Source organism: Anopheles bellator, chromosome 2, assembly GCF_943735745.2.
Source record: "Anopheles bellator chromosome 2, idAnoBellAS_SP24_06.2, whole genome shotgun sequence".
NCBI lineage: Eukaryota > Metazoa > Arthropoda > Insecta > Diptera > Culicidae > Anopheles > Anopheles bellator.
Genome location: NC_071286.1, coordinates 25666280 through 25686775, shown reverse-complemented (window position 1 = coordinate 25686775; position 20496 = coordinate 25666280). Strand labels below are relative to the sequence as shown.

Genomic DNA, 20496 nt, shown 5'->3' with positions numbered 1-20496 from the left:
CAAACCCACAGTTGCTTGCTAAACGAATAGTGAAGAAAGGGAACCCATCTTCCCCGGAAAACCAAAAGCAAACTTTTATCCCATGTCTAGCAATAGTTACAGTATAATAGCATGGAAACTTAAAACTAAATAAACCAATAGATATACGCCTACCATAATACGCAAAACACCCACAGCACGAAAGAAAACCAAATCCAACCCCAAACTATGCAGATACTACTGATCAGCAACAACGTTTTTATCTTTTCATTATGGGCAACGCTCGGAACGCTGGAGCCATTCAAAAGTATGTTCGCTTGAGATTTACTAATTACTAATTATGGACTAGTTCCTTTGCCGTTTAATCAGCTAATGAGCATAAGAAACCGTCGAGAAATGACCTATTAAGGAATGATGAAATCTGTTGAATGGAACTCACCATCAGCATGCTGGAAAGGTAATGTTTGTAATGGAGGGTTGACAGGGAAAGCGTTTTCATCATAAGAACGAATTGTAACGTACAATCATCATAGTGCTGTTTATGGGAGACGCTGAAGTTACTGGAATGATTCAATGATCACGATCAGATAGTTTTGCCCGTCTCAAATTTCACGCAAACAAAACGCGATGCGTAAGGCGTAGAAGGCAAACCACAGAAAAACACATACATACGAGAAAGGACACACGCAAACGTGATCGTCGTCTATATACGACTAATACGCGGAGTGATTATTTCGTGATTTTAGGTTGTAAGTACACGGATGGAACATGAAAAATATTGGATCGTAAAGGGCTTGAACCCCAAAATGGCCATCTAACGGTCAAAACCGGTGAATAGTTTTTGCAGATAGGCGGGAAGACAGGGCAAGTAATGTATTCGATTGGTTGTGGAAGAGTTTGCCAGTTTTGTATGTAAATAAATTGGTAGAAAAAAAATAACTGTATAAACCACAAATGTACTGTGGCCCTCTTTTTGTCTGTCACCGTTTGTTAGGATGGCTTAATGTTTTGAGTGGGGCGCGGTTAAGAAGAAAAACCTGCTACAAAACATCTAACCTCATTGGAGAGAGACCACAAAGGGGCGGTAGAAAAGGTAGCAGCAGCAAAGTACAAGAAAAACTAAATGCTAGCAATTTTACTGTGAGTTTGATAGTTGTGTAGCACAGTGTACTTCCCTTTACGCGATAACAGACACGTTGCGATGTGAAACATTTCTACTGTTTTACGCGCCAGGGATTTAGAGTGTAAGGTCGATGTGGTAAACTCACTTTCTTTATCCGACTAACCGGTCCGGCGACACTGTCACAGTTACTTCATCCTACCAATTGTGCTCACACTAAACGGTTTAGATGTTTTAGTTGTGCAAGCCGCACCGTGCAGCAAAAAACACAACTCAATACCCAAAAGCCAATATCAAGTCATTCCCATTTGTTTTCGACAAAGTAAAAAATATACATATACACACACAAAACAAGAAAAAATGCGTAGTAGAATTAGAATAGTGTTTATTATAGCAAAAAAGGGACAACAACATTTAGTAGTTTTTAGTAGTGGCTGTTATTCCAAGTACGGCAAACAATCGACAGACGATATACGTGCCCCGCCAGTAAGGAAATCGAAAAAGCTGGCACCAGTACGCAAAACACAGTTTGTGCGTTGCGGTTAAACCTACAAATGCGCTACAAATGAACGTGGATATTGCCGCCACCCTTTTAAAAGCAAAAACACGAGCAAGAGAAAGCCTCTGACCACCTCCATCGGAAGAAAAGTGGAATTTGTGTTCTTAGCACGAACAACAAAGTAAAGTATTGCTGCTCTGATGCTGTAAAAATGTGACAGAACAACTGTGCAGATAGTTAAAAGAGACGTAAAGTGGTTGACTAATGTCGTATGCCCATGGCGCGAGGCTTTTGATGCCTGAAGCAACTCTTTTTCTTTTTTGTAGAATAAAATAAAGGCGACATTCGCGTGTTAAATAGATTAAACGATATTACTTATTGCATACCATATGGGAGCGAGATGATCAATCGGTGTTTCAGTTTATATTAAAATTGCCAATGAGCCAACTATTTGGACAGGTATGCCATAGCTGTCGCCGGAGAGAAGGAATCACCAAGCTTTTTGATAGTGTCCGGCCATGAGGAAAGCATACAAGTTCACACGTAGACATCGCATACTTATCACTTCTACACTGGCCCACGCACCATTGACTCGGAAATAGGACTCACCTTACAAATCACAGCTCATCAACGTTTTAGCGGCCACGGGATGTGTTACCTGTTGTATGAATGAACGAATTTCTAAAACTTTTCTCTAAATCACACAAATCTAGTGCAGCGTAGAACAAGGAGGAAACAAAACGTGCTATGACGATGTACACCCATGATGTTTAGTAAAATAACACTGTTTCAATGCCTTTAGGGCTAACCTGAAAGATTTGATATAAGGCGCACGCCGGCAAAAAAATGAAACAAAACTAATGCGTAAAATCCCAACACATATGTACTACGCTAAGGATTGATAGCCAATTCAAATTGAAGGAAACATATTTTTATCCACAAAAAAGGACAAGACACGGGAGGTTTTTGTTAGTTGAAATGATCCGTTACACAACAGCAGCTGATCGGAGGCCGCAACCGGCGCCCAAGTAGCTACTACTGTTGACAAACCCTTTTGGCTGCATGTAAAGACGCTTCAACATTTAGGAGACCATGATAATTAGTAGGTGAAACGAACAAAAACCCATGATTTAAAACGATTAAATGAAAAATATACATGCAATATTAGAAATGCTCTTGCTTGCATTGGTGATTGTTTGCCGGCTTCATTGTGTTGAATCGTATTGTCTCGTACATTGCCAATCGGCAGTAGAATGTTTCTTTCAATGTTGCTGGCATGTTAATTCCGTCTTCTCTACAGTCTTTTGTTGTTTTGTTATTTATTAAATAATCGAATAAGTAAGCAAATCTTAAAAGGTAAGCCGATTCCGTTGAGCTCTTAAAGATTCCTTTTTAATGGTGTAATGGCCGGTCTACACGCTACGATAACGATAACGATATCTGCGTAACTGACGTCTCTCGGAGACGTCATTAATATCACTGACGCAGATCTACAAATCTGAACAAACGAGGATCAATTTGTGAACAAATTTCAAACAAGTGCGAGGTTGTCGGTTGACTTGTTGATGTTTTGTTTCGGCCTCTTATTGATATTTTGGACGCTTCGTCAACGTTCGCGAAAATGTTTAACTGAACTGCCCCCTGCCGCCTGCCCACTGGCAGGCGCCTGCCGCATCAACAAGTCAACCGACAACCTCGCACTTGTTTGAAATTTGTTCACAAATCGATCCTCATTTGTTCAGATTTGTAGATCTGCGTCAGTGACATTAATGACGTCTCCGAGAGACGTCAGTTACGCAGATATCGTTATCGTTATCGTAGCGTGTAGACCGGCCATAACACTAGCGAAAAAGTGTTCAAATAACATGTCCACCGTTCATATCGTAGGTGACCCTACGTTCCGCAGACGGAACAGAGGCCACTTAAGTAAGTAAGTAAGGCCATATCGTAGAAGAGACCCATAACCGGATTTAAAAAGATAGTTAAAAAGGGTTATTTGTTCAGTTAAATATACTCGTCGAGCACATTCGGTATACATTATTAACTGCACAAAATGAATGTGCCACTGATTGATTGTAATTTTAGCACAGCACAGATAAAGTTAATTTCGTTTAGCACAGATAAAGTTAATTTCGTCGAACGAACTTACCGACCAGCCATATAAATTTCATATTTTACATTCAATCTGACAGCAAGCCTTTTTACACCTGTCAAGTGCGACGGGAATATAAACAACAATGTCGCCGCTGTAGGCCATCGTGTGCGGATTGTACTGCTTGTTTCCGAGGGCTGCCGAACCGTAGGAGTGCTCGTTCAGATGGCAAAGCCAAATCCAAATATTCTAATTACAGGTGCGTAAGTGGAATCAAGAACACTTTTACTGCAACGCGATTAAAACAACCCGGAAGTGGTCGGCCTGTTTGCTTCGTTTTTGCAGGAACACCCGGCACCGGCAAATCGGAACTGTGTCGGTTGCTCAAAGAGAAGCTGGCACCTGACTTTACGTTGCAGAACGTCAGCAAGATCGTAATCGACAATGGATTTGTCGAGGAGTACGACGACGACCTGGAGTGTCCCGTAATGGACGAGGACCGATTGCTGGACTTACTTGAGCCCATCTTGCAACGGGGTGGCAACATCGTCGAATACCACAGTTCCGATTTCTTTCCGGAACGTTGGTTTGCGGCCGTTTTCGTAACGTGTTGCTCCACCAACGTGCTGTACGATCGTTTGCGGCAACGCGAGTACAGCGAACGGAAGCTTAAGTCGAACATGGAATGTGAAATTTTCCAGACACCCCTCGAAGAGGCCCGCGATTCCTATCGGAAGGAGATAGTTTTCGTGCTACAAAACAACGATCTTGCCGATCAAGCGGCCAATGTGCAACAGATATGCAATTGGTTGGAGGAATGGAAGAAGAAAAGCAATAAAAAGTAACATCTGCACACCGCTGTCGGTGGGTTTTTAGGCATGCAAACTACATAGTAAATGAAAGAAGATGATGCGCGGTTACAATGGGCTATAACATCACCCATTGAGTTAAAGATAATATAATAACAGGCTAATACACAATTGTGATCGACAAAAAATGCGCCCAAAAAAAACTAAACATTTTTATTTCATGAATTGAAATATTTCACGTTAATGTCGACCTTGAGTTATAGTCGACATCTTTGACAGCGAAACCAGTCAGTGTTGCTGCTGCTGTTGGTTAGAGCGAAATGGTCTTCTCTCGGTGTGCTGGTGTATTGTGTGTAAAAGTGGTTACGTGTTACCAAAAGAAGAATAAATAGTTTGATTACATTACCGCCCCTTCAGAGGACAGTTAAAGTGGTTTGGTTGAAAGCGGTAAAGCGACTTTATTTTATCGCAAGCAACGCCGTACTTGGACGATTGTCCCCGATTACGCCGTCAGCGGCGGGTGTCGACATATCCACTGAACAGCAATTGTACGGCGTCCTGTCAGTTCACCATTTTGCGGTACATAAACAAAAAAAGATCGAAAGAAAGTATTCGTAAGCGTCGCAGTGAAAAGTGTCGGTGGCGAAACTAAATCCCTTTAACCCATGGAAATGGTGTCTCTGGGGCCGAAAAAGGATGGAAATCCTAATGCCGAGTTCTTCACGGCACCGGAAACGCTGCAGGGCTTCGAAACTGTGCGGTTGTGGCTGCAGAAACATTGCAAGAAGGTACGGTGTCTTGCGTTTGTATTGGGTAGGGCGAGCTGCGAGCCATTTTGTCAACGTCGAGATGCTGATGAAAGTGGCATTGGTCGTACTCTTGTTTCTCCGCAAAAAAGCTGATAACTGAACTGTTTTCGGATGAAAAATCTAGCATCGCAGTTAGATAGATTGAGATCGCAAAGAAGAAAGAATACATGATTTGCGTCATTATGTAGATTCATGTCCGTGGCGTGATGATGCCGCCGGGCGTCCGGATCTGTCAAAAGGAATTTTACTCCCTCTGTTTATGTTAATATGCTTGTTGAACATTGCGTTGCAATGTTATTAGTTTTGCTAATGTTGTTTTGCTTTAATCCTACATTTGTAGAACCTCGCACCGGATCCACCGACGAAAGAATCGCTAGCTCATCTCATCATCCAATTCATTCAGTACCAAGAGGCTAAGCTGGGCAAGAACTCCCAGGACCCTCCGACGACGCGTTTGCCGGTAAGACGGACGAGAACTGAATCTGCTGTTTATTCTACTTCGATCGGTACAAATCAATCACAAATCAATCACGTTCCTCTGCTTTGTTTCGCTCCGATTCGTAGATTCGATATTTTATGGATTTCAAGCCAGGCGGCGCCCTTTGCCACATCCTATCGACCATGTACCGATACAAGGCGGAGCAGCGCTGGCGCAAGTTCGATTTCACCGTGAACAAGAATCCGATGCGCAAGGATCCGATCGGTCAGATGGTGCTGGACATCGAGACGGCTCTAATTGAGGCAGAATGCATGCGATTGCCAATGGTGTACATCCGGCCAGAGGTGGACCGAGCGACAGCGACCAAAATTAACGACATCGTCACAAACCACCAAGGTGAAATTACGAACGACGAAGAGGAAGCGACGCACATCATTTATCCGGTGATTGACCCACTGCCGGAGGACTACGCGAGGCCCATGTTCCGGCGCGACAAGCACGTCATGATCCATTGGTACTACTTCCCGGAGTCGTACGACACTTGGGTACCGAACACGTTCGATTTGCCGGACAACATCCCCGACAGCCCCGCATCGCCCGCTGAGCGCTGGCGTGTCTCCGCTTCATGGGTGATCGATCTAGATGATTACAATGAGTGGATGTCGGAGGAGGACTACGAGGTAGACGAAGCGGGTCGCAAGAAGGTGCATCCGCATCGGCTAGGCGTGGAGGATCTCATGTCTACCGGTGTCGAGGATAAGGTGAAGAAAACGCCAAAGGTGGTCAACTCGAAACGTAAACGATCGCCATCGCCGGCGGCGAAGGGTGGCAAGCGCAAAAGCTACCGTTCCCCCGCCTTCCAAAAGAAACGTGCCGACGACGAGGAATCTGAAGATCTGACAAAGGACATGGAAGATCCGGTCCCGGAAACCAACATCACTGAAGTGAAAGCCGGTTCCAGCAATTTGGCATCTGGCCCAGCAACGCCCCAACCGAAGCGTGACCCTGATATGCTGCCGATGAAGTATGCCACTGTGACGGATTTGGACGATGATGTTGAGCGTTCGAACGCGGATCGTGCCACAGGAACTGGCGGTTCTGTTCCCGGTGGAATCGGTGGCGGTGGGGCAGCTGGTGGAGAGGATAGTCAAGCCGGAAAGACAAGTGACAGTAGTAATACGCAGGATTTCCCACAAGGCAAGGACGACCTGGAGGACAATGTGACGGAGCAGACACATCACATCATCGTTCCGTCGTACGCAGCTTGGTTTGATTATAATTCGATCCATGTCGTTGAAAAGCGTGCCCTGCCCGAGTTCTTCAATGGTAAAAACAAATCTAAAACACCGGAAATTTTCATGGCGTACCGGAACTTTATGATCGACACGTACCGTCTCAATCCAACCGAGTATCTCACGAGCACGGCCTGTCGGCGCAACTTGGCCGGAGACGTGTGCGCAATCATGCGTGTGCATGCGTTTCTGGAGCAGTGGGGTTTGATCAACTATCAGATTGATGCTGATTCACGCCCCACGCCCATGGGACCACCGCCGACGTCACACTTCCACGTGCTGAGCGATACCCCGTCCGGGTTGCAGCCAATCAATCCGCCAAAGACGGCGCAACCGTCGGCGGCGAAAAGTCTGCTCGATCTGGACAAGAAGCCGCTCGGCGAAAAGAAAGATCTTGAACCGTTGGGTCCTGGTGTGGTCGGCGGAATGCTCGCTGGTGCACCGGGCTTAGGTGGGGTACCACCGGTAGGGCCAGGTGCTGCGCCTGGAATGATCGGTCCCGATGGTATCAAGGTGGAACCGGGAAGCGCTCCCAGCGCCGACCCGAATGGCCAGTTCGGTCTCCGATTGGATCAATACACGAGGAAGCCGGCTGCGATGCGCAACCGGACAGCGGCCAGTATGTCCCGCGAATGGAGCGAACAGGAAACGTTGCTGCTGCTCGAGGGACTCGAAATGTACAAAGACGATTGGAACAAGGTGTGCGAACACGTCGGTTCACGCACACAGGACGAGTGCATTCTGCATTTTCTGCGGCTGCCGATCGAAGATCCGTACCTCGAGGATGATAACACGTTCCTCGGACCGCTGTCTTACCAGCCAATTCCATTTAGCAAGGCTGGTAATCCAATCATGTCGACTGTAGCTTTTCTGGCGTCTGTCGTCGATCCGCGCATCGCAGCCAGTGCTGCCAAGGCTGCAATGGAGGAGTTTGCCGCCATTAAGGTAAGAGGAATGATAGGCCGCGCAAAAAAAGGTCCCAATACGCCGTTAACCGTGCGGTTTGACTGATCCATTTTACTTTCACCAGGATGAAGTGCCGGCCTCGATGATGGATGCACACCTGAAGAACGTTGAGAAGTCGAGTTTCGGTGGCAAGTTCGATCCATATGCCGGTCTCACTAACAGTGGAATTGCTGGGACCGGCGCAGAGAAAGAAAAGGAAGCTGAAGAAGGGGAAAACAAATCGCCAGCTGCGAACGCAACGGCCGCTTCTGCGGCGACGAGTGGCGCAGGAAGCACACCTCCGGGCGGTGCGGCGAATGCTGGTCCATCCAGCGGTCCTACCACCAACACCGACGTCGAGATGAAGGATGTATCGAAGAAAGAGGACACAGCCGGTGAGTGCGCATTGAACGTCCTTTTCATCAAAAATTCAAACGAGTCCAACATACATTCTGGTTTTTTTTAAATTTAAATTCATCTGTAAACGTAATTTTATATCGATTTAATTTTGTCATCCATCATGACCGTATCACTTTGAAGTAATTAGAGTTTGCTACTATCGTCCGTTTGTTTAATGTTCATTGCTCGTTCAGTGTTGATTGTTTAATGTTTATTTAGTGTTCTGGATGAATTGGAACACTTTCTCATCTCGCAAAGTCGCCCCTTTTCCATTTTCGTTTGTTTTTCGTCCGCTTTGGAATTATTTGAATCATTATACTTCATTATGATTATTAAGATGTGTTTTTGTCCGTTTCTCTGTTTAACGTTCATTTAATTGTTTTTGTATTATATTTTCGATTTCCTAAAAAATGGTCGCTCTTAACGCATTGTTAGAGAAAGAAAAATCAACCGATGAACCCGTTAAACCAACTGACGATTCTGATGCTCCGGCAGCAACCGAGACGAAGAATGCTACCGACGCGGACGCTACGGGCAGTCCCTCGGCGGCCACTCCGAATGCTGCGCAAGCGGCGGATGGTACCACCTCTACGGCCCCCGCTAAAGATAAAGAAAACAAGGACGCGCCTTCGGCGGTGCCCGAATCCGCAACTGCACCCACAACGGTGTCCACAGTGGCGAAGGAGAACGCTGACCCGAAACTGTTCAACGAAGGTAACCTTCAGGCGGCCGCTGCTGCTGCGCTTGCTGCTGCTGCCGTGAAAGCCAAGCACCTGGCAGCGGTCGAGGAGCGTAAAATCAAGAGCCTTGTGGCGCTTCTCGTGGAGACACAAATGAAGAAACTGGAAATTAAACTGCGCCACTTTGAAGAACTGGAGACGACAATGGAACGGGAGCGGGAAGGGCTCGAGTACCAGCGGCAACAGCTCATCCAGGAACGTCAGCAGTTCCACCTCGAGCAGCTAAAGGCGGCCGAATTTCGTGCCCGCCAGCAAGCCCACCAGCGCTTCCAGATGGAGCAAGGTCAGTGGCAACAGCAGCAACAACAGGCAGCAGCGGCACAGCAGCAGCAAGCGGCCGCACAACAGCAGCAGCACCTGCAGCATCAGCAACAGCACCCGCACCAGCAGCAGCCCCAAGGACCGACGGCGGTCTCCGGTCCACCGACAGCAGCAGCTGCTTCAGGCCAACACTCTGCCACGGCCGTACCGCACAACGCAATGCCCAATCCGGCAGCTAGTGAGTCCGATATTCAGAACCATGAGCAATAACTATTGGGCAGAGGACATTTCGTAATCGGAAACCATTTCCACCGCTTTTTTCTTCTCTGTCTCGCGCGTTTGTGCTGAATTCATTTTCGCAGATGCTCAAAAGCTGCAACAGACGCCATCTATCGCTGGTGGCCCGGCAGCAACAGCACCTGGGGTACCGCCAATGCCTGGGGCCAACAGCTCCCAGGGCCCTCCGGTGGTGCCGCCAACATCCTTACCCTTGGTCAACAACAGCCACATCCCGGTAGTAGCAGCGGGCAACGGTATCCCTCCTACCTCCATTCAACCCTCCTCTACGAATCCTACTACCGACGGCACTATGCCAAATAATATTATGCCCCCGGCGGGAACGCCACAGCAGCAGCAACCACAAGTGGCAGCACCGCCTTCCCCGTCCGCGGGACCCCCGGCGGCGGGCGACGGAACGACAGGTCCCGTGCTGCCCGAAGCAACTCCAGGTCATGCGGTGCCAATGGTCCCCTCCTCTGGCCCTGGATCCCTGGCCCAGCACCAACCGGCCCAACCGCAGGACCATCACTCGGGGTCGGTGTCGGCAGGGCAGCAGCCACAGGTCGCGCCTCTGCAAGTGGGCGGCGCCGGAGCCTCGGCTCTTCCTGTCACATCCTTGATCGGAGCCCCATCACCGGAAGAGGCAGCTTCGGTAACGCCCCCGTCCGCGATCAGTGGTGGATCGGCACCGGAGGGCAACCAGCCACCAGAGACGGCGACACCCAACGCTCCCGGGGAGACTGGAGTACCGAATCTTCCGACGAACGGAGCCACCGCCAGCGTACCACCACCGAGCGCGACGGCGGTTCCACCTTCGTCATAACTCCGTAGGAAGACTCTCGGCCCTCGAAAGCGAACCACCATCAATCCGCCAACGGATTGTTCCTTGCGCGGCCGCCGTCGTGGTGGAAGAAGGGGGCGACGTCGTGGACAAGCCAGTGCCCGATGAACGCCTGGTCCTGGTCGTAGTTTTGGGTAACTTTTAACTCCGTCGACGTTGGGAAGCCCCACTTATGTGTGTGTGTGTATGCGCTAGAATGTGTCTTGATTTTATTTTTACCGCCTTCTGGCACTCCCGATCTGTCTTTGCTACATAACTTTTCGTGTTGTAAGCACTCCTTTCTCCTTACACCTTTTTTCGCAGATTGTCTTGTATTATTTAAAATATTCATTCCTCTGCCTAGGGTAAGGAAGATATGCGCATTATACAGATTATGAAGCCGTTTGTAGCATCAGATTGTCGTCGTCGTATTCGTGTTCTGACCCCTTTTTTCTGTCGCGCCTTTTACTTTCGACGCGAAGAAAGAAAACACACACATTTAGGATGTGAGAAGCTAGGAAGCTGGACATCAAATCCGATAAATCCTCTGCCCACATTTTTCTATAGATGAGAACAAAATAAGAATAAAGTAAACAGCATAATAAAACAATCTTACCACTACCATACACCAATGGGGTTCTAGTTGTTGTTGCAAACAGTGTGTAGAACAAAAGGACGCCGAAAGCTGAAGACTGTCTTCAAGTCGAATCATTTAACATTCAGTCCTGATTTTGCTTTCTCTGATAACCGGTAGGGATGATTCCTGAGGTCGAGTTCGTACAGCTGAAACAATGAAAATGTTGCTACACGCGATCGGATGTGTAACTGACAAGGGGCTTAAAGATGTGCCAAGCGTGTCTCGTTGGTGTAGTGGGTTGTATTGGAGAGATTTCGAGCTCAAAAGCGTTGTGTACATCCAACCTATACAATTTCGTAACCCGTCAAACATCAAACATTGTAGCTATCATTTATTTTGCATTGATCGAAACAAAAAAGATTGCTAAACTCATTACAGCTTCTTACATTATCTTTCGCTCGCTCTCACCCTTCATCCTGCGGAGGAAAAACCGCAGATTGACGATTTGCCGGTGCGCTTCATTATCTCTTCCTTTCCCTCCAGGAATATTAGTAAACAAACAATAAAAAATCACCTAGTTACAATCATGCAACGAGCTCCGTTCACACTAAAGCTACACGATAGAACAGTAAACGGGGGAGCTTTTTGCTGACCTCGCCTGTCCCTTACTCAAGGTAAAGCAAAAATCCTTCAGCACACCCGGACCCACCGACGGCAGAACCGTTCTGAGCGGTAATAGAGTCGTTGTCGCCGGGTGACGACGGCGTCTGGATCTCGCCGCCGTCGGGATGGTTTTCGTTGCGCATCATCGCTCCATCTCGGATCCACACGTCATCGTTCCAGCGGCGTCGTGGATCATGACCACCGATCATCGCTACCTGCCGTGGGGCTGTGTCTTCTTCAATGCTCATTTCTGCGTCTTCTTCGTCGTCGTTGCTCTCTCGCTCGTCATCGTCATCGCTTTCGTCATCGACCACGTGGTCCTCGTCGTCCCTCGACATTACCGGATGATCGTACAGGTAGGCCGTCGTCGTACCGCTAGCACCGTCCGCTGCATGTCATGTGCTGTAGTCCTTGCTGAGGTGCACCTCGATATCGACCCGGCAGATCGGGCAATGTTTGTTGGTCACCAGCCACTGGTCCACGCAGTCTTTGTGGAACAGGTGCATGCACGGCAGACGCCTAGCGGGAAACCGAGACACCGAGAGCAGGTCGAGGATCAGTCTCATACAGAGGGCCTCTTTTCACACCAACCCCTTACCTGACATCGTTATCAACTTCAAACTGTGACAGACAGATCGTGCACTTCTCACTGTCCTCGTCCGTCTCGGACACGAGCCGAAGCTGTTTGTACTTGTGCGGGAACGTGTTGGTTTCAATCATCTCCTGGGTGGCGCCCCGGTTTGTGCACGAGTCCTCGATGACGCGCACGAACCGATTCAAGCTCGACAGCAAACTGGGACGCAGCTACGAAAGGGAAGCGGATAAACGGGGTAAGGATCAACGTAACACACTGGTCGCCGCTGTTTACGCTCACCCCAATGCTAAACTGAAGTCCCGGCGGAGGGTCCACGCGGAAATGCTGCGCCGTTATGTGGTGGTACATGTGATGATGCACGTACTGGTGCTCGCGACTGCAAGTGGCAAGGGAGATACACATAAAACTCCGTACTAGTGGAGCGATCAAATCGTCCACTTACCGTAGAGCGTTCGGCGAATACGTGTGCATTCGGGCACGACGATGCGATGCCCGGGATCCCTGCCAGTAGCAGTAGTCGAGGGGAGCACCACTTGCTCCACTGCCACCGGCGGTGCCCGGATGATGATGGTGGTGGTGATGTAGATGGCCTCCGGCGTCTCGTTGCTGCCAATCTATGTCACCCGTCTGCCCCTCCGGCAGTAGACGGGAACTACTCGTGCGTGGTTGATCGTGTGGCGCCACGCCGGGGCCCAGTAGTGGGTGAAAGATGGTCGAGGAACCTGAAGCCATCGCCACGGAGCCATTGCCCGACGAGGTGCTGGCGGTGCCGCCGAGTGACGGATTGCGAGACGTCTGCAGCATGTAACGGCTCGGCGGTAGATACGGTGGAGGAGATCGTGACGGCCTGTAGTTGGCAAGTGTCTGACGCCGCTGCAGCTCGCTGTACGGTGCCGGTGTCACCAGGTCGACGGACATCATGCGCCGTAGCGCTTCCTGAGTATGGTGCTGTCGCTGCCAGAGGCTTTCGTGAGGCGCATAAGGCATCCGACCCATTCCAACGGCGGCCGATGGGACGGTGCCTCGCTCACCAACGCCATGGCGGTCGGTGCCGGAGCGGCGCGAACGAAGGTAGTAATCGTGGCCCGAGGCAGCACTGGTGGGTCCGACGGCAGCGGCGGACCCCCCGCCGTTTGGCGCCAACTGCATCGTTGAGCTATTGCGCGGATGTGGCGATAATGTCGGAGAAGAGTAGGACGAGGAGAGTAGTCGACCCGCCGTGGTGGTGGCCGCCGACGACGACGACGACAATGCCGGAGGACGCGGAACACGCGGATGACGGTGAACGGGGAGATCGGGGATGCCGGAGTCGGAGTACCCATACGGTTGCGCTGCCGCCATACACAGGGACGCCAGAAAGTGCCGCTGCACGCACGGCCGTTCGTGTTCGTGTTCGCCGGGCGGGACGGCGGCACTCGCCCAGTCCGGAACGGTATGCAGCTGGCGCGGGCAATTGTTGTTGTGGCTGTGGTTGTTATTGTGATCGTTCGTAACCGCCAACGATGAAGACGAAGACGACGGACGGCGCCCGCTCGCCGACGATGGGGTGCTGCACAGCATCGGATCCCCAGCGGATACCGACAGTGGTGGTGGAGGCGGTGGCGGTGGGGGCAAGACCGATCCCCTCGACGACATTCGGAAGCGGATCGGTGGTGTTTCGCCACGGGAGGAATTGCCCATATTGATTGGCGTTGCCGAAGAGTAGTCAATAGGGTGATCGGATGAGCGGTGTTGTGGGCGCGGTTCGGATTTCGGTAACCATTGGTGTCCGGGGTGGTTATTAGCAGCAGTACCACCGTCAGCGGGTGCCTCTGTTCTGGCCATTTGCAGCTCGGGTGGAACGTTGTAGATACCGCGACGACGAACTGTCCAATTACCATCGTCATCTTCATCACTAGCGCCCCGTTGCCACGGGTAACGAAGTTGCTGGCGCCGATGGTGACGTTGAGCATGCGGATGGTGGTGAATATGGTTGGAACCAGCGAAACTGCCGTTGGTCGTGTGGTCGATCACAGATCCGGCGGCGCCACCATCACCACCATCGATGAGCACGGGTGAAGCGGATGCGGATCGCTCCGCCGTCGGATAGGACGTCGAATGGACGCGCGAGGGTCGCAGGTCGGGAGTTGTTGCGAAGACACAACCGCTGGAACCAGTGTTGCATCCGCCACACCTACGAACAGAAGACGTTTCGTCCACTGTCCCCGAGGACGATGGTTGACGGTGGAGCGACTGACAACGGCGACTGCAACTGGCCGACGAGTGGAGATGCCGTACGGGCACACCCGACAGTGAGGCCGACGAAGAAGTGGGAGACGATGACGACGGTGATCTCGTTGCCGAGTGGTAGGAGTCCCAACCTCGATGATTCGGGATGCGATGCCGTTCGGTACGACTCACCGACAGACCAGCAGATGCGACAGCACTCCTCCAGCTGGTGTGACGCTCATTACCGTACACCCCGTAGATTGGCTGCCCGGTTGACGAGTAACCTCTAATCCGTATTGTTGGTTGGATTGAACGCACACGGTACATGTTGTGCGTTCCCGGAGGGGGGACAATCTTCTCCGTACTGGTGGCTTCACGTGACGGTACCGTAGATCCGGCCCTAGTTTCGACACTACTGCCGACGTTTCCTTCCTCGGGTCGTACCAGTGTAGAGTCGTCATCCTCGGAATCGTTCGTCAGATCGATAGGTTCACGGGTGACGTCTGATGATGCGTTCTCGACCATGATGACATCGTCACTGTCCCCACTAATGCTGCTCGTATCTGTGATCCAGTCCAACTGTAGGTCGGGGGCAGCAAGGGCATCGGTTGTGGGTTTCGGATCTGGTACGGCCGGAGGCGCTGCTTCCTTGTCCTCCACCTGGTGCCCTACTGCCGACTCTTTGTTATCGTTTGACTCCGTCGCCACAATGTCATCGTTCGTCCCGGAGCGGTCACCCACTTCAGCCACACCGGTTTCCATGCTGTCCATGGTCCGCTCTTCCATTACCATCGGGTAGACAGGGCTGCTTCCCATGTAAACAACGTCATCCGGTTCCGTTTCGTACTCATCGTCGCTATCGCTACTATCCAAAATGGGATTCCGGTAGCGCCGTGACCGGTGCAACGGAGCACTTGTTCTAAACCGACTACGACCACTCGTCGATCCTCCGTCACCTCCATTTCGCATCCACGACATAAAACTGCGACGGTTGAGCCCGCTTGGACCTGCCACCGGATCGGGTGGTGGTTCTTCCGTCGTAGACGAAGGCTCATTTGAAATCTGTTCTGTTTTTGAGCTTCCGGCTACCGGCTGTGTTTCTTGTAGTTCCTTAACTGACGTCCGACTGGCATCGTTGCTTGGTGGTGAGCTAGCCAGGGTGTCTTCGTTGGCCATCCTCTCGATACCGTTACCATTCTCGGTCGGTAAAGTGGGTTCGAAGAAACTACCGGATGGCACCGGTTCCTGCTTGACCATAGACAAGTTATTCGATACCTTTGTGTCTTCCGTGACCTCGGTTTCATTTGCGAGAGTGCCGTTTCCAGCCTCCCGCCCTGGATCGGTAACGGGTTCGAGCTTTACGTTATCGATTGTAGAACGTGACGTCGAAGCCCGTGTTTCCGGTGCAGTGGCAGTGGCTTGCGAAGAACATGGGTAATACGGATAACGTTTTTCCAGTGACCGTTTGTCATCTTCACTCCGTGTTGCACACCATTGACAGGAACATTCGGTGGTGGATTCCGGCTTGATTGTCGTACTTATACTTGCTGCTGCGGAGCGACTGTTTGCGGGCGGGGAACTATTGCCAACGGAACGAGGTTCTTCCAAAGGGCTAGCTATCTCTGGCTGCGCTTCAGTTCGCTCAGTTTCTGGTTCAATTTTGATCGCCCCCTGCGATGGTACATCGCACTGAGGCTGCACCGGTTCTACTTTAACGGCGACCGTTGGAGCCGTTGGAAGTGTTTCGGGCTCGAGTTTTGGGGATACTTGTTCATGTTTGATGACGTTCACTGTACTTTGCTGCCCGCTTCCCGCGACCACTTCCGCTGCCGGGGATTCATCAATTACTACGACAGCAGATGGCACAAAGTTTGACGCTGAAGCACAACTTCCTCGACTTCTTTCACGCACGGGCTGCTCAGGGTCTTGGTAGTCACTGTGGTACCGTTTCAAATTCCGTCGGCTTCCGCATGGTTCGGCTTCCGACGATGGTCGCACATCGATCGCACCGTCGCCCCTAAGATGCTGCCGTCGGTAACCGTGCCGGCAGCAACTCGATGAAGCCAGTGCAACCGGTGGAGGCGGCGGAGTTGCACCGAGGTGAGGGTGGGAGTTATTACTCATGAAGCTTCTTCCGCCGTGGGTAGCGTGGGTCCCAAAGGAAGCATTGGCGGTGTGAGTCGCCGAAGGCGTACGACCAAAACGTTCCCGGTGGGGTGGTCGATACGGAGTATAACCTCGGAAGGTGTTTGCATACTCATCGCAACGGGCACGGGAAGTGCGTGGTGCCGATGGGAACACTGCTGCCGACGGTTGCGTGATGGGCGTTTCAGCCGGCGGCGGAGGAGGGCGCGGAAGCGGCGGCGGAGATTCGGAATCGGTTTCTGGGCCAACAGTGTCACCGCCGTAGTACAGGCCGTACCGGGAAGGAGCGTAATCGTACACGTACATCTGCGGCTCGTACGTCCGGAACGAGCCAAACTCACGGTTTGGCCGCAACAGGCGCACCGGCCGATACTCATGTGTGTTCTCCGCAGCAAAGAGTGATGGTTCCATTTCGACATCGTTTACCGCTGGAATAGTAAGATGAAAGAAGAAATGAGAGTGGTTCACAAGGTTTTCCGAAATCGTGCTTGTTTACCACCAACGGTGCCACCACGTTCACTGCCTGCACCGTCGATACCCGTCGGTGCATCCGGAACCGCATCGACGTCGGATTGGATGGCAGTATCGAGCAGTTCGCGGAAAGTGTCCGCCTCCAGCCATTCGATTTCAACAGGACTACGCATTATGGAAGTTGGAGCGCGTGGGGACGCAGGTTCACTTCTACCGTTGCTACTCATTTCTATGCCGCCACCGACGCGCCCTTTTTGGGTTTTCGTTGTAATAAAAATTGTTCCAATGGGGATCACTTTTTTGCTCTCAAAAATACGCCCGATTGCCTGCTGCGATCGTGTTAGCTGAACTTTTCCATTTGGTCGGCCGCCACCCAGTAGCAGCCACTCCCGGTTTCTGGACCCTTTTTTTTTTTTACTATTTCCTTCCGTACTACGTTTTGCCCGGTTTCTGATTGCCACGCGAAACCACTACAAGGTAAACACCGACGACGGAAATGGGGCTGCCACGGATTGCGAACTGTTATCGTATCCAAAGTGCAAGTGCAAGTGTCCGTGGGTGAGTGTGTGTGCGGCGGGAATGTGTTTGTATGTGTTCACCGTCGCGACAGAGCAACAATCCTCCAGAGTGCCTGCAAATGTCAGCCCCCGTTTACTGCGCTGGCTGAGATTTGGACTGCTAACCAGATGCGTGCACGAATGCAAGTTTTGATTTTCGCCACCCACCAAGAGTTGCCGGGAATCGGGAGCAGAGTATTTTCGTCTCCGTGTGCCTGGCTACACGTTGATGACACATGCGGAGGAAGGGATTCTTTGGCACACCATCTGACACCTACCCGCGGCAAGGGGCGCAGCCACCGCCTAGTGGCAATGGTGCCGAGACCGTAGTTACCGTGGCCGGAAACAGTGGCAAGAACTTCAAGACAGCGATTGAACACAAGTTGGAGACGAATGTTTCTGAGACGCAAATGCACAAGTCCTGTCTGTGCTCGACACACTACACAACAAAAACCCCGTCATCTCAGACACACGCACACGCATGCGAACCAATGGCAAAGCAGGCGGCCACGGATGGCAGGTGAATTACTCAACACCGTTCCGATACGCCCTGTGGGACTTGGTTGGCGAGAGTTCGGAAGCACTTTTGCATCGCGGGCGGCCACATTATTTCGGGTTTAACAAATTGCACCGTCCACACAAAGAGTGACCTCACGGTCCGGACCGACGGTGCCTATCACATCTGTTCGACTGTGAGTACGCACGTGTGTGTTTGTATCCGACACTTTACATCTTGCACCGCGAACTGCGCCTTTAGTTCAGCGCTATTGCCATCACCTTCTGGCGCACACGCTGGCAGCGCGTAACCGTGGGGATTCATATCGGCTTTCTCACTCTGCCACGACTCTCGGTCGTGTCGGTGGTGTATGTGCCTGTTCTTGTCGTTTTGTGTTTTCGACAGAATCTGGTATATTAGGTGGAGCCAAAAGTCAAACCAAATTTCGGGTTTCGAGCAGCTTTGCGATTTTCCGATCCGAATACTGAAGCATTGTACTGATAAACTAATAATGGATTGATTAAAAAAAGCGATATGCTTTGTTCGTTTTTTCGAACATATTACTAGTGCCGGCCTGTTGGCTCTACTTTGACCGACACGAACTAGCCGCTCGATTCGCTCTCACCGTTTGACAGGACTGGCTGCTCGAAAATCTTGCTCGCAGTCCGCGCCGTTCGTCAGCAAGTCTTTTTCGATCCACGCGCCTGTCAACGCCATCGGCAGCAATCTTTTCGGTAAGCTCGTGCAATTTTTTGTGCGAAACAAACCACACAACGTGCGCTATTGTTTCGAGTTGGCCCGTTTCTTCGTTGTTTCTTCTCGCTCCACGCAGCAGCCTGCGTTTATTCTGCAGTTTCACCGTACCGTGCGGTCGCGGAACCTAACGTCAGAGCCATCGCCAGTGCTGAACCATGCCGAAGAATAAGGGAAAGGGAGGTAAAAATCGTCGTCGCGGTAAGAACGAGAACGAGTCGGAGAAGCGAGAACTGATCTTCAAGGAGGACGAGCAGGAATACGCACAGGTCACAAAAATGCTGGGCAACGGCCGCCTGGAGGCGATGTGCTTCGACGGTGTGAAGCGCCTCTGTCACATCCGTGGCAAACTGCGGAAAAAGGTGAGTCCCGTGCCAAAACCATTTACGCTGTCCGTGACACACGATACAGCGACGAGCAGTAGCACAACGTTTCGGAACATTCCGGAACGCATAGGTGCTGGTCGTTGGTCTGACAGAAATTGCTGGCAAGCATTTGCGCATTGTCCTCCAATGGCAAGGGAACGCCAAATGCGCTCGGCCCATACACACGTATGCATGCAATGAAGGAACAATGCTAACGTGTGGTTGTGTGTGTCTTCGTTGTTCGGCTCTGTTTACCTTTCGGTAGGTCTGGATCAATCAGGGTGATATCATTTTGATCGGCCTTCGCGATTACCAGGACTCGAAAGCGGACGTTATTCTCAAATACACACCGGATGAGGCCCGAAATTTGAAGACGTACGGCGAATTCCCCGAATCGGTGCGCATCAATGAGACGGTCACGTTCGTCGAAAACGACATGGATGACGATATCGAGTTCGGTGACGACTACAGCTCTTCGGAGGAGGGCGATGCGATCGACGACATCTGATCTGCTCATCAACAGCATCTTCAGCAGCAGCAGTTCCGATAACTCTTTTAACTCCGCCAACCGCAGAACCCTCCACGAGGATGCCGAACCGCTGATGCACCCAAGCAGAGAATATTCGAGTGGGTTTTGCAGGTTACATCAAATTATATCCTTTGTTTTGTTGCATTGTGTTTGCGTGGACGCAAACGTCGACGTAGCAGGAGAGCGGAGCGCAGTACAGAGCGAAGGCCGTGAAGTATTGGTGTTGTATAAGAAGTTCCAAAATTTCAAGAAAAATCGTTTATATAACACACAAAACACCCCGGAAATCACCCCAAAATTGTGTTGGTGTCGTTCATTGTGCAAAGAAATAGTCGTGCCCGGAACGTAGCGAGAAAGTGTCCCGGTTAAGTGTGTGAGCGAGAATAAGTGGACTTGTCGCGCGTGCACGACGTGCCACAGCAATGCGTGCGATTCTATTGATGAGTATTGATAACGCCAATGTTTATGAAACAATTTTACCAGCAGAGTTCGTTCCGTATGAACACAGAACTCGATGTTGTGCGCTCGACCGGTTAAATGAGTGATGTCGTAGTTTTTACTTTGGCCTACTGAGCATTACTTGGCGTGAGAGTTGGTGGCAAGCCGTACAGCAACAACGTTGAAAGTGGGTCAAGTCTACCCGTTCTTCGATTC

At 50.8% G+C, this 20496-nt stretch overlaps 4 protein-coding genes across 5 annotated transcripts; 3 read left to right on the top strand and 1 right to left on the bottom strand.

Annotated features, from left to right (window-relative positions):
- The first annotated feature begins 3824 nt into the window (after positions 1 to 3824).
- On the top strand, positions 3825 to 4566 carry LOC131210813 (adenylate kinase isoenzyme 6 homolog). Its single transcript, XM_058204106.1, has 2 exons — positions 3825 to 3949; positions 4036 to 4566. Exons 1-2 carry the CDS (start codon positions 3916 to 3918, stop codon positions 4533 to 4535), a joined length of 534 nt encoding a protein of 177 aa, XP_058060089.1. The 5' UTR covers positions 3825 to 3915; the 3' UTR covers positions 4536 to 4566.
- Positions 4567 to 5164: 598 nt separating this feature from the next.
- On the top strand, positions 5165 to 11096 carry LOC131209124 (SWI/SNF complex subunit SMARCC1). The gene is made up of 6 exons (XM_058202114.1): positions 5165 to 5287; positions 5649 to 5768; positions 5873 to 7984; positions 8070 to 8379; positions 8819 to 9622; positions 9747 to 11096. The coding sequence occupies exons 1-6, from the start codon at positions 5165 to 5167 to the stop codon at positions 10484 to 10486; spliced, it is 4209 nt and encodes a 1402-aa protein (XP_058058097.1). The 3' UTR covers positions 10487 to 11096.
- A 1006-nt stretch (positions 11097 to 12102) lies between these two features.
- Positions 12103 to 15991, bottom strand: LOC131207255 (E3 ubiquitin-protein ligase Arkadia). Its single transcript, XM_058199866.1, has 4 exons — positions 12761 to 15991; positions 12598 to 12694; positions 12322 to 12527; positions 12103 to 12242 (listed from the first exon to the last, which is right to left on the bottom strand). The coding sequence occupies exons 1-4, from the start codon at positions 15781 to 15783 to the stop codon at positions 12119 to 12121; spliced, it is 3450 nt and encodes a 1149-aa protein (XP_058055849.1). The 5' UTR covers positions 15784 to 15991; the 3' UTR covers positions 12103 to 12118.
- A 2871-nt stretch (positions 15992 to 18862) lies between these two features.
- LOC131209440 (eukaryotic translation initiation factor 1A, X-chromosomal) lies at positions 18863 to 20133 on the top strand. 2 transcript variants are annotated; one of them, XM_058202512.1, is made up of 3 exons: positions 18863 to 18929; positions 19028 to 19310; positions 19579 to 20133. In XM_058202512.1, the coding sequence occupies exons 2-3, from the start codon at positions 19107 to 19109 to the stop codon at positions 19819 to 19821; spliced, it is 447 nt and encodes a 148-aa protein (XP_058058495.1). In that variant the 5' UTR covers positions 18863 to 18929; positions 19028 to 19106; the 3' UTR covers positions 19822 to 20133. The 2 variants fall into 2 exon arrangements, with proteins under 2 accessions (XP_058058495.1, XP_058058496.1); XM_058202513.1 differs by having other exon boundaries at positions 18882 to 18929; positions 19031 to 19310.
- Positions 20134 to 20496: the final 363 nt, after the last annotated feature.